This window comes from Heptranchias perlo, chromosome 44, assembly GCF_035084215.1.
Source record: "Heptranchias perlo isolate sHepPer1 chromosome 44, sHepPer1.hap1, whole genome shotgun sequence".
Lineage (NCBI taxonomy): Eukaryota > Metazoa > Chordata > Chondrichthyes > Hexanchiformes > Hexanchidae > Heptranchias > Heptranchias perlo.
The window spans coordinates 4,230,970-4,244,574 of NC_090368.1; the positions used below are offsets into that span (position 1 = coordinate 4,230,970).

At 51.2% G+C, this 13,605-nt stretch overlaps 1 protein-coding gene across 2 annotated transcripts in view; it reads left to right on the top strand.

Moving 5' to 3' along the window:
- The first annotated feature begins 12,547 nt into the window (after positions 1–12,547).
- LOC137306750 (nuclear receptor ROR-alpha A-like) overlaps positions 12,548–13,605 on the top strand; it is a 40,699-nt gene continuing 39,641 nt past the window's right edge. For both annotated transcript variants that reach the window (XM_067976120.1, XM_067976121.1), the window contains exon 1: positions 12,548–12,769. In XM_067976120.1, the coding sequence (XP_067832221.1) occupies positions 12,727–12,769 (43 nt within the window). In that variant the 5' untranslated portion in view covers positions 12,548–12,726. The remainder of the gene's footprint in view (positions 12,770–13,605) is intronic.

Genomic DNA, 13,605 nt, shown 5'->3' on the forward strand with positions numbered 1-13,605 from the left:
CTGCCCTGGGAGTGTTTGATGGGGCAGTGTAGAGGGAGCTTTACTCTGTATCTAACCCATGCTGTACCTGGGGACCGGGGAGGACTCCCCCATGCTCGTCTTCGAAATGGCGGCCGTGGGATCTTTCACCTCCACCCGAGAGGGGCAGGTGGGGCCTCGGTTTAACGCCTCATCCGAAAGATGGCTCTGTATCTAACCCGTGCTGTACCTGCCCTGGGAGTGTTTGATGGGACAGTGTAGAGGGAGCTTTACTCTGTATCTAACCCTGTACCTGCCCTGGGAGTGTTTGATGGGACAGTGTAGAGGGAGCTTTACTCTGTATCTAACCCGTGCTGTACCTGCCCTGGGAGTGTTTGATGGGACAGTGTAGATGGACTCTGTATCTAACCCGTGCTGTACCTGCCCTGGGAGTGTTTGATGGGACAGTGTAGAGGGAGCTTTACTCTGTATCTAACCCGTGCTGTACCTGCCCTGGGAGTGTTTGATGGGACAGTGTAGAGGGAGCTTTACTCTGTATCTAACCCGTGCTGTACCTGCCCTGGGAGTGTTTGATGGGACAGTGCAGAGGGAGCTTTACTCTGTATCTAACCCGTGCTGTACCTGCCCTGGGAGTGTTTGATGGGACAGTGTAGAGGGAGATTTACTCTGTATCTAACCCGTGCAATAACTCCCAGTTTAGTTCTGAATGGGCGTTCGTTCTGTGCTGTGGGCCAACAGAACTGTGTTCAGACTGCACGAAACTCCATCCCCTCAGCCTGTGCTGGAGTCAAACAGTAGCTCAGCTTTAAACCGATTGTGCACTGCGTTATTTGCTAACGAGGCGAAGCTTCTTACAGACAGGAGAGGAAACGATGCTTCTTGTGTCCCACAGCTTCACTAAAAACCACACGTGTGGTATGAGTGCAGTTTCACATTGAGACCGTGTCTGTACACAGCTCTGTGGGAGGCACTTGCGTGTTTAAAAGGTAAAGATTTCACCGTCGAAGGCTTTGTGCTGAGTAACACGATATCTGGGGGCTGTGTGAAGAATATCCGTTCTTTTCACCTCTGGGAACCCCGCATGGTTCCACCCCTGGACAGATGGGATGAAAGTGCCTCCTGTCCTCTCCAATTCTGGCCTCTTGTACATCCCCGATTTCCATCGCTCCACCATTGGCGGCCGTGCCTTCAGCCGCCTGGGCCCTAAGCTCTGGAATTCCCTCCCTAAACCTCTCCGCCTCTCTCTCCTCCTTTAAGACACTCCTTAAAACCTACCTCTTTGACCAAGCTTTTGGTCACCTGTCCTAATATCTCCTTATGTAGCTCGGTGTCAAAGTTTGTTTGTGAGTTAAGAACCAATAGAGGTGCCATTACACTACTGGGTGTACTCGATTGGCCACCAACTAGTGGGAAGGATATAGAGGAGCAAATTTGCAGGGAAATTTCAGAGAGGTGCAAAAGCCATAGAGTAGTGATAATGGGGGACTTTAACTATCCTAATATAGACTGGGATAGTAATAGTACAAGGGGCAAAGAGGGGGAGGAATTTTTCAAGGGTGTTCAGGAGAACTTTCTTGACCAGTATGTTTCCGGCCCAACGAGGAAGGTGACATTGCTGGACTTGGTTCTGGGGAACGAGGCGAGCCAACTGGAGCAAGTGTCAGTGGGGGAACATTTAGGGAACAGCGATCATAGTATCATAAGGTTTAGAATAGCTATGGAAAAGGACACGGACCACTCTAAAGTAAAAATACTCAATTGGGGGAGGGCCAGTTTCAGTGGGATGAGAACTGATCTGGCCCGGGTAAATTGGAATCAGGCAAAACTGTAATTGAATAATAGGCAGCCTTTAAGGAGGAGATGGTTCAGGTACAGTCTAGGTACATTCCCACGAGGCAGAAAGGCAGGGCAACTAAAGCCAAAGCTCCATGGATGACAAAAGAGACAGAGGGTAAGATGAAGCAGAACAAAAGGGGCATATGACAGATGTCAAGTTGATAACACAATTGAGAATGGGGCTGCATATAGAAAGTTCAGAGGGGAAGTGAAAAAGGAAATAAGAGGGGCAAAGAGAGAATATGAGAATAGACTGGCGGCCAACATAAAAGGGAATCCAAAAGTCTTCTATTGGCATGTAAACAGTAAATGGGCAGTGAGAGGAGAGGTGGGGCCGATCAGGGACGAAGAAGGACATCTACTCATGGAGGCAGAGGGCATGGCCGAGGTACTAAATGAGTACTTGCCTCTTTACCAAGGAAGAAGATGCTGCCAGAATCTCAGATGAGGTAACAGAGAGGGTCAATGAGGGGAATGCGGTTGATGTGGTGTTTATGGACTTTCAAAAGGCGTTTGATAAAGTGCCACATAATAGGCTTATCATTAAGTTTGAAGCCCATGGAATAAAAGGGGCAGTAGCAGCATGGATACAGAATTGGCTAAGTAACAGGAAACAGAGAGTAGTGGTGAACGGTTGTTTTTCGGACTGGAGGGAGGTGTACAGTGATGTTCCCCAGGGGCCGGTGCTGGGACCACTGCTTTTCTTGAAATATATTAATGACTTGGACTTGGGTGTACAGGGCACAATTTCCAAATTTGAAGATGACACAAAACTTGGAAGTGTAGTAAACAGTGAGGAGGATAGTGATAGACTTCAAGAGGATATAGACAGGCTGGTGGAATGGGTGGACACGTGGCAGATGAAATTTAACACAGAAAAATGCAAAGTGATACATTTCGGTAGGAAGAACGAGGAGAGGCAATCTAAAGTAAATGGTACAATTCTAAAAGGGGTACAGGAACAGAGAGATCTGGGGGTATATGTGTACAAATCGTTGAAAGTGGCAGGGCAGGTTGAGAAAGCGGTTAAAAAGCATACGGGATCCTGGGCTTTATAAATAGAGGCATAGAGTACAAAAGCAAGGAAGTCATGATGAACCTTTATAAAACACTGGTTCGACCACAACTGGAGACTTGTGTCCAGTTCTGGGCACCGCACTTTAGGAAAGATATGAAGGCCTTGGAGAGGGTGGAGAAAATATTTACGAGAATGATTCCAGGGATGAGGGACTTTAGTTACGTGGGTAGACTGGAGAAGCTGGGGTTGTTCTCCTTGGAACAGAGACGGTTGCGAGGAGATTTGATAGAGGTGTTCAAAATCATGAAGGGTCTGGACAGACTAGATAGAGAGAAACTGTTCCCATTGGCGGAAAGGTCAAGGACCAGAGAACATAGATTTAAGGTGATTGGCAAAAGAACCAAAGGTGACATGAGGAAAAACTTTTTTACGCAGCGAGTGGTTAGGAGCTGGAATGCGCTGCCCGAGGGGGTGGTGGAGGCAGATTCAATCATGGCCTTCAAAAGGGAACTGGATAAGTACTTGAAAGGAAAAAACTTGCAGGGCTACGGAGATAGGGCGGGGGAGTGGGACTAGCTGGATTGCTGTTGCATAGAGCCGGCACGGACTCGATGGTCCGAATGGCCTCCTTCCGTGCTGTAACCGTTCTATGATTCTATGATAATCACTCCTGTGAAGCACCTTGGGACGTTTTACTACGTTAAAGGGACTGTATAAATGCAAGTTGTTGTTTGTTGGAGGTTGGTCGTCAGTATTCTACTTGAGATAAATCTGGGGCAGTCCAATTAGAGTGTGGGTCCAGGGCACAAAACTGCTGTCAGTTTGGCACCAAATTTACCATTTCTCTCTCAAAGACCAGCGTGTGGAAATGCTAACCAGGGCACAGTGAGGCTGCTCTTCATAGGTTTGGGAGTCAACATGTTAACAGGGCAGAGCAGAGGGAGGATACAGAGGGAGTGTCTCTACCCACTAACACATGCTGTACCTGCCCTGGGAGTGTTTGATGAGACAGTGTAGAGGTAGCTTTACTCTGTATCTAACCCTGTACCTGCCCTGGGAGTGTTTGATGGGACAGTGTAGAGGGAGCTTTACTCTGTATCTAACCCTGTACCTGCCCTGGGAGTGTTTGATGGGACAGTGTAGAGGGAGCTTTACTCTGTATCTAACCCTGTACCTGCCCTGGGAGTGTTTGATGGGACGGTGTAGAGGGAGCTTTACTCTGTATCTAACCCTGTACCTGCCCTGGGAGTGTTTGATGGGACGGTGTAGAGGGAGCTTTACTCTGTATCTAACCCTGTACCTGCCCTGGGAGTGTTTGATGGGACAGTGTAGAGGGAGCTTTACTCTGTATCTAACCCTGTACCTGCCCTGGGAGTGTTTGATGGGACAGTGTAGAGGGAGCTTTACTCTGTATCTAACCCTGTACCTGCCCTGGGAGTGTTTGATGGGACGGTGTAGAGGGAGCTTTACTCTGTATCTAACCCTGTACCTGCCCTGGGAGTGTTTGATGGGACAGTGTAGAGGGAGCTTTACTCTGTATCTAACCCTGTACCTGCCCTGGGAGTGTTTGATGAGAAAGTGTAGTCACCAGAAAATCCATGAAGCTGTGACTGAGTATTTGGTTCCACCAGCGATGCCAGATTTGGTTACTGTTACTGGAAGGATTGGGGTATGAGAAGGACGAGCTTCGATGGGTCAAAGGGCTATTTATTGACCAGTGATTTCCTTTTCCCTCCTCTTTGACATTTTCTTCCGTATTTCCTAAGACCCCCCTGCACCATTCACCCATCGACAGTACCATTAGGCCGAGCTCCCCTGATGGCCTAGTAGTGAGGGTTGCCAACTCAGGTTAAACGTATTCCTGGAGGTTTCATCACATGACCGCCTGCCTCCAACTGGCCCCCCCCCCCCCCCCACACTCCCACCATTGGTCACCCAATACGCCCACCATTGCAATGTCCCGCCCCCACGCTACCACCATTGGTCACCCAACATGTCCATCCCTCCTTCCCACGGCCAATCGGAAACAAACAGACTTTTCATTACCCGATTGGATGATTGACTGTCAGTCAAACAGCCATTTCCCCCGCCCCCCCCAATCTCCGATATTTTTATAACTAATAAACAAAAGCCTTTAAAGAAAATGAAAAAAAAAACACAATTTGTTTTAACGTCCCGATGATTTTTCTCCCTGGTTTTTGCTCACAGCAGTGTCCTGGAGATTAAACTTTAATTCCGTGAGACTCCAGGGCAATCCTGGAGGGTTGGCAACCCTACTAATAGCGACTGTGGTCCTCAAGAATACAGAGCAGGAAGGCCTCAGGCTCCCAGCCAGGGCAGAATGGAGTGGAATTGGCCACCCCACCCTCGGACTAACAGCAACAACAACTTGCATTTACACAGCACCTTTAATGTAGTAAAAACGTCCCGAGGCGCTTCACAGGAGCGATTATCAAGCAAAATTGAGCCAAAGAAGGGGACATTAGGGCAGGTGACCAAAAGCTTGGTCAAAGAGGTAGGTTTTAAGGAGCGTCTTAAAGGAGGAGAGAGAGGCGGAGAGGTTTAGGGAGGGAATTCCAGAGCTTGGGGCCCAGGCCGCCAACGGTGAGGCGAAGGGAGTGGGGGATGGACCAGAGGCCAGAGGAAGAAAACCACAGTTCCTGATCACTGTCTTTGGATGTGTGGCTCACTGCGCTTTCCTTGCTCTGTGAGGAGAGCAGGTGGTATGAGTGTGCAGGCATTTGCACAGGTGGTATGAGTGTGCAGGCATTTGCACAGGTGGTATGAGTGTGCAAGCATTTGCACAGGTGGTATGAGTGTGCGAGCATTTGCACAGATGTTATGAGCATATGAGCATTTGCATCTGTGGTATGAGAGTGTGCAAGCTTTGGAAAAGGTGGTATGAGTGTGCGAGCATTTGCACCTGTGGTATGAGTGTGCGAGCATTGTACCCGTGGTATGAGTGTGCGAGCATTCGCACCACTGACATGAGTGTGCAAGAATTTGCGCCGGTGGTATGAGTGTGCGAGCATTTGCACATTTGGTGTCAGCATTGCCCCGGTGGTATCAGAGGTGCTATGAGCGTGCAAGCAATTGCACAGGTGTTGTAAGTGTGCAAGTATTTGCATCTGCACTTGTCTCCTTCTGTGACTGGCACCTCAGTACAGACCAGCGATCTCTCTGTGCATTGAGTCGCAGTGTGAGATGCACGGGGCGACACAGCCAAACGGGCAGGGGCAGTCTATTTTTATCTTTTGTCAGTCTTTGCTAAAAAAAAAGTTGTCACCTCCGACTGTTGCGCCTAATTTCATAAAGATTCGACCTGATGATCTGATAACGTACAACTTATCAGGTCATCGAGTAAGTGAACTTTCTTTCACCCTTCATTCACCCTTACAGTTATTTCAGTGTAATTCCCCAAATCTGCCTCTCAGATTCTTTATAATGTTTTGGGTGACATTTAGGTCACTGGCCCGATGAGTGTTATCTCTAGGCAGCGGGGCCCTTCCCGCAGTTTCACACCCAGTTGAGCACGGCACGGGTAACAAGCACTACCAGTGCACCTCGCTCACTAATCCCAGAGACCTGAACCCGCAATCCAGGCCGACACTCCCAGTGCCAGTAACTGAGGGAGTGCTGCACTGTCGGAGGTGCCGTCTTTCCGGACGGGACGCTAAACCGAGGCCCCGTCTGCCCCTCTCTGGTGGACGTACAAGAACCCACGGCCACTATTATCTGGTCATTTATCTCACTGCTGTTTGTGGGATCTTGCTGTGTGCAAATTGACTGCCACGTTTCCTACATTACAACAGTGACTACACGTCACTGCAGTAATTGGCTGTAAAGCGCTTTGGGACGTCCTGAGGTTGTGAAAGCCACGATGGAAATGAACGGTCTTTCTTTGCCTTTAGTGTTGTACAATGTGCACAGCGTTTATGTCAATGTGCTGGCGGCTGCTTCGGATGGAGGTGCTGACCATCGTGATGGCCTTCGGGGGCGCTGGTGGACGACCGGGTTCCCCAGGCTCTGTCGGCAGAGGAAAGAAAGAAGGAACTTGCATTTATATAGCGCCTTTCACGACCTCAGGACGTCCCAAAGCGCTTCACAGCCAATGAAATACTGTGTTTGAAGTGTAGTCACTGTTGTGATGTAGGGAAACGCGGCAGCCAATTTGCGCACAGCAAGATCCCACAAACAGCGATGTGATAAATGATCAGATAATCTGTTCTTAGTGATGTTGGTTGAGGGATAAATATTGGCCCCAGGACACCTCCCCTGTTCTTCTTCCAATAGTGGCCGTGGGATCTTTTACGTCCATCCGAGAGGGCGAGAGGTTTAAAGTCTCGTCCGAACGTCAGCACGGCACTGGGAGTGAGAGCCCAGATTACGGGGCTCAAGTCTCTGGAGTGGGACTTGAACCTTCTGACTCAGAGGCGCGAGTTTGCTACCCACCGAGCCACGGCTGACAGATCGATTTAATCTCGCACTTTTTCTGGATGAGGGGCTGGGGGGGGGCCGGGCAGTGGTTTGGTGGCAAGTAGCTGCATGTGTTTTTTTTGCAGATTCGCACGCCTCCAGCCAGCCACGGAGCCCCCCCCCCCCCCCCGCCCCGCCCTCAACTCTCATCCCCGCTCCGCTGCCTAATAGACCAGGTGGTGCAAACCACAGAGGCAGTCGCTCGGCGCTGCCTCGAGGAGGAGCAGCTGTGTGTAAAGCCACACAAAGTGCTGGCAATTCATCCCCAGGGCCAGTCGCAGGCGATTCACCATCGCAAACCGAGCAGAGGCACGGACCCGTTCCGCACTCCAAGCGATTCCGTTCTCACTCTCGTCTTCATCCTCTCATCTACGTGTTCTCGCTCTCTCTCCCCGCTCTCTCCCCCTCCCTCGCTCCCCGACTCTACCCCACTCTCTCCCCGATCTCTCCCTCCCTCTCTAAACCCCCCCCCCCACCCTTCCCTATCTCACCCCCTTCTCCTTCCTATCTCACCCCCCTCTCATCCCTCTCTAATCTCCTCCCCTCTCTCCCCTTCTCCCCTCATCCCTCTTCTCCTTCCTATCTCACCCCCCTCTCATCCCTCTCTAATCTCCTCCCCCTCTCTCCCCTTCTCCCCTCATCCCTCCCCTTTCTCTGCCTTCTCCTTCTGCCTCTCTCTCGCTCCAATCTCTCGCCCTCTCTCGTCATCTCTTTCGCCCTCTCTCGCTCACTCTCTTTCGCCTCTCTCTCGCTCACTCTCTTTCGCCCTCTCTCGCTCACTCTCTTTCGCCCTCTCTCGCTCACTCTCTTTCGCCCTCTCTCGCTCACTTCTCTTTCGCCCTCTCTCGCTCACTTCTTTTTCGCCCCTCTCTCGCTCACTCTCTTTCGCCCTCTCATGCTCGCTCACTCTCTTTCGCCCTCTCCTCTCGCTCACTCTCTTTCGCCTCTCGCGCTCAGCTCTCTTTGCCTCTCGCACTCTCTTCGCTCGCTCACTCTCTTCGCCCTCTCGCTCACGCTCTTTCGCCCTCTCTCGCTCACTCTCTTTCGCCCTCTCTCGCTCACTCTCTTTCGCTCTCTCTCCGCCATCTCCCTCCCCTCTTCCCCTCTCTCACCCTCTTCCTCCCCCTCTCTCCACCCTCTCTCTTCCCTTCCCTCTCGCCCCCTCTCCCCATCTTTCTCCCCTCTCTCTCCGCTATCTCCCTCCCCTCTTCCCCTCTCTCACCTTCTCCCTTCCCCGCTCTCTTCCCTCTCTCTTCCCTCTCTTCCCTCTTCCCCTCTCCCTCGCCCCCTCTTTCTCCCCTCTCTCTCCGTCATCTCTCTTCTCCTCTACTTTCTCTGCCCCTCTCTGCCTCTCTCCTCCCCTCTCTCTTCCCCTCTCTCTTCCCCTCTCTCTCCCCTCTCTCTCCCCCTCTCTCTCCACCTTCCTCTCTCACTCCTTCTCTCTCCACTTCCCCTTCCCTCCCCTCCCTCTCACTCTCGTCCTTCACCCCTCCCTCTCTTTCGTCGGCCCCTCTCTCTCCTCTTTCTTTGAGCCCATAATCTAGGCTGACATCCCAGTCCATTACTGAGGGAGTTGTGTATTGCTGGAGATGTTTTCTGTCAGATGCGAATGGTCCCAGGCCTGAGTTCTCTCAATGTTCTGGCCAACATTTAATCAACGCCATCAGTAATAGAAAGGTTTACTGGTTATTCATAGCAAAGGGAGTGGGACAAGGAATTAGCGAGAAAAAAGATTAATTTTTCTGTTTTGTTTATTTTAGGTGAGGCCATCACCAAAAAGACTCACAGATGTAAGTGTTTTTCTGTATGCTTCTCATGTGCACTGTCTGATCTGACCTGTATGGTGTTATGTTTTATACAGAAGGTAACATGGGCTAGGATGTACTGTCATTGGTGAGGAGTGGTTACAGGGTGGGATCTGTTCGGGGGGTTTATATATAGAATAACAGATACCCAGGAGTGAGTTACAGACTGGAATCTAATCGAGGGGTTCGGAGGGGTTTATATATAGAATAACAGATACCCGGGAGTGAGTTACAGACTGGAATCTAATCGAGGGGTTCGGAGGGGTTTATATATAGAATAACAGATACCCGGGAGTGAGTTACAGGCTGGAATCTAATCGAGGGGTTCGGGGGGTTTATATATAGAATAATAGATACCTGGGAGTGAGTTACAGGCTGGAATCTAATCGAAGAGTTCGGGGGGGGGTTTATATATAGAATAACAGATACCTGGGAGTGAGTTACAGGCTGGAATCTAATCGAGGAGTTCGGGGGGGTTTATATATAGAATAACAGATACCCGGGAGTGAGTTACAGGCTGGAATCTAATCGAGGGGTTCGGGGGGTTTATATATAGAATAACAGATACCTGGGAGTGAGTTACAGGCTGGAATCTAATCGAGGGGTTCGGGGGGTTTATATATAGAATAACAGATACCCGGGAGTGAGTTACAGGCTGGAATCTAATCGAGGGGTTCGGGGGGTTTATATATAGAATAACAGATACCCAGGCTGTTACAGGCTGGAATCTGATCGAGGGATTTAGTTGAAATGGTAAATACTGCGATCTGTAGCCTATCATCTGACTGGTAGATCTATTCATGTGATTGTGTTGGCCACTCATTTGATCAGGAGTGTTTGATGTGTTTTGTGCTGAGTGTGGTAACCACCTGAGTGCTCTGTCCAAGCGCTCGCTGATGCTCACGCTGCAGGATTGAGGATTGTGGTTGTGCTTTGAAATCTATTAAACTGTAATCTTGATCAGAGCTCTGGGATGTGTCTTTTAGTGGTTTAATCTCTCACCGTGAGTTGGCGAGAGCCTGTAAATTCTGCTATTGCCACTGAACATCCACCAATAACTGCCCTGGTGGTTGTCACCTGATGCGAGGGGCCAACGATACAAGAGTATTTTTTTTGGCGAGCTGTGACTGGACACTTGGACTGGCTATTTCTTCATTGAAATGCTTTGATTGGGAACTGGATGGTGCATGGGTTAAGGAAACAGCCCTGTCAGGGGCGGGTGGGATTAATTGGACAGCTTTCTCAAAGAGCCGGCACAGGCACGATGGGTCGAATGGCCTCCTTCTGCACTGTAAGATTCGGGTCTCTCAGGCAGAAAATGGGTGCCTTTACCCATCAGGACTTTGGGGGGGGGAGCACTGCAGCATTTTACCCGGACTGGCTGGGCAGCAAACGTTATTGAGGGATCGAGGCAGAGTGGCTCAGGCACTGGTCAGGCATCTCGGAGGCCGTGAGTTCAAATCCCACCACGGCAAGTGGTGCAATTTGCGGGCTGGTTCACTGATGTCCTTTCAGGCCAGAGAAACCTGGCCCACACGTGACTCCGAGCCCACACGTGACTCCGGGCCCACACGCTCTGACCTTCTGGAGTGGCCCGCCAAGCCGTTCAGCTGTAAAACAAGCACGACACTCTCGTCTCTGAGTCAGAAGGTCTTGGGTTCGAGCCCCACTCCAGAGACTCGAGCACAAAGTCCAGGCCGACACTCCCCGTGCGGTACTGAGGGAGTGCTGCACTGTCGGAGGTGCCGTCTTTCGGGTGAGATGTTAAACCGAGTCCCTGGCTGCCCCTTTCAGGTGGACGTAAAAGATCCCACGGCCGCTAATTTGAAGAAGAGCAGTGGCGCTGTCCCCGGTCTCCAGGGCCAATATTTATCCCTCAACTAACATCACTAAAAAAACAGATTGTCCGGCCATTATCACATTGCTGTTTGTGGGATCTTGCTGTGCGCAAATTGGCTGCCGCGTTTCCCCACATTTCAACAGTGACTACACTTCAAAAAGTACTTCATTGGCTGTAAAGCCCTTTGGGACGTCCTGAGGTGGTGAAAGGCTCGATAGAATTGCAAGTTCTTTCCACCTGCAGGCAAAGGCCAGTATCCCAAGAATCAATCCTCTTTAAACAAAAAAATACTGATCTAGGCGAGCAGCTTGTTTCCCCGAGAGGCGCCCATTTGCATTGGTGTTTGTGAAGCAGCTCAGACCCCCCTCTCTCCTATACCTCCCCCGCCCTCCCCAAGCTGCGAGGGAGGAGCCGTGTGTTAGAAGTGGCGCGTGCAGGTGGCGCCTTGGCGTCTCTGGGGCGGGCAGCGGGCGTGTGTCGTTAACCTGGAGCAGCTGTTTCCTGCCTGATGCCGCGTCAGCACCTGTGCCCGTTTCAAAGGCTGGGACTGGCAGGCAGCCATCAGTTTGTGGGCGATGGAGGAGGAGGGGGAAGAGGAGTGTGATCACAGTGCAGTGAGTTGGCGCACTAGAGGGATGAGCTTTTAGCTGCCAACTGTGGCTCTGACCTTCTGATGGGATGTAGGAGGGAGATGACCCCTGGGGTAATCAGGCGACTTTGGTATCTTTCTCTTAAACCTGGGCTGTTTCGTCAGGACCCAGAGCAGTGAGCACCAGGCCCGGGGCCATCTGATGGGCAGGGAGTTAGGTTTCCAATGATGGGAGACAAGGCATTTACTCATCTGACCTCTGTGTGGAACACGGAGGAGGCAAGAGGAGAGGGGGAGAGGCGAAGTGGGTGAGCGGAGGGGAGAGAGGGCGAAAGGGAGAGGAGGGGGAAAGGGAGAGGAGGGGGTCGAGGGGAGAGGTGGGCAAGACGAGAGGTGAGAGGGGGGCTGAGAGGAGAGGGGTAAAGGAGAGGGAAAGAGAGAGGGGGTGAGGGGAGGGGAGAGAAGGCAGAAAGAGAGGTGAGGGGCAGAGTGGGGAAAGGGAGAGAGAGAGAGAGAGAGAAAACCAGAGATTGAGAGAGAGAGAGAGAGAGAGAGACAGAAGGAGGGACGAGAGGAGAAGGAGCCAGAGGAGAGGGGCTGAGGCAGAGAGGAGAGGGACAGAGGAGAGAGATTGAGGAACTGACAGTGGAAAGAGTTTAGGGGGTATGTGAGGAAATGACAGAGAGAAAGAGAAAGAGAAACAGAGGAGGGTGGGAGTCAGGAGACTGGAAAGGAGTGAGAGAAGAGAAAGTGAGAGAAGACATTAAAGAGAAGGAAACAGAAAATGAAGGTTTATCGCACAGCTCAATGAATGGAAATTGTCCTGAGTCGGGTTTTCGTGGCTGGGCTCTGCTGTGTTTTGAAATTTTCCAGTTTGAGTTTATTGGCGTCCTCTGCGGCAGGACCTCATCCTGTGGTTGGCTACACGGAACGCCTGTCAGAGGGAGTGGGTGTCGCACGTACCCGAGCCCTGGTAGAACCGTCGCAGTTAAAGAGGCGGCTCGCGGCTTGCTGCTCAGAGAGACGGCGCGCGAGCGAGCCTGTGGGTTAGGGGCTCTGGCAGGTGCCCCTCGAGTTGAGCGAGAGAATTTTTAAAAAGAGGCTTCATCCTCCTCCTCGCCCTCTTCTGTAACCCCCACCTACCCCACCCCACCCACCCTACCCTGGGCACGTCAGGTGGCAGATGAACAGCGAGCCCACGATTTGCGTGACCTCAGCGATGAGAGGTAAGGGAGGTGCCGTCTGTTGTAGAATCATAGAATGATATAGTGCAAAAGGAGGCCATTCGGCCCATCGTGCCTGTGCCGGCTCTTTGAAAGAGCGGTCCGATTAGTCCCACTCCCCCCTGCTCTTTCCCCGTAGCCCCGTAACTTTTTTTCCCCTTCAAGTATTTATCCAATTCCCCTTTTGAAAGTTATTATTGAATCTGCTTCCACCGCCCTTTCAGGCAGCGCATTCCAGATCAGAACAACTCGCTGCGTAAAAAATGCTTCCTCATGTCGCCTCTGGCTCTTTTGCCAATTATCTTAAATCTGTGTCCTCTGGTTACCGACCCTCCTGCCACTGGAAACTGTTTCTCCTTATTCACTCTATCGAAACCCTTCATGATTTTGAACACCTCGATTAAATCCTCCCCTTAACCTTCTCTGCTCTAAGGAGAACAATCCCAGCTTCTCCAGTCTCTCCACATAACTTCCTTACTTTCGTACTCTTGTGCCTCTGTTTATAAATCCCAGGATCAACTTGTCCTGTCACCTTCAAAGATTTGTGTACATACACCCTCAGGTCTCCCTGTTCCTGCACCCCCTTTAAAATCTTCTTTTTTCTTTTTCTTTTTTGGGAACATAGAGGAGAGTTGGGGGGGGGTGGTGGTGAGGGGAGAGATGGGAGGGGGGGCGAGAAGAAAGGAGGGCGAGAGGAGAGGTGGGAAGGGGGTGAGAGGAGAGGTGGGAAGGGTCAAGGGGAGAGGTGGGAAGGGGGCAAGAGGAGAGTTAGGCGGGGGCGAGGGGAGAGATAGGAGGGGGCAATGGGTGCTAGGAAGGCGAGAGGAGAGAGGGAGAGG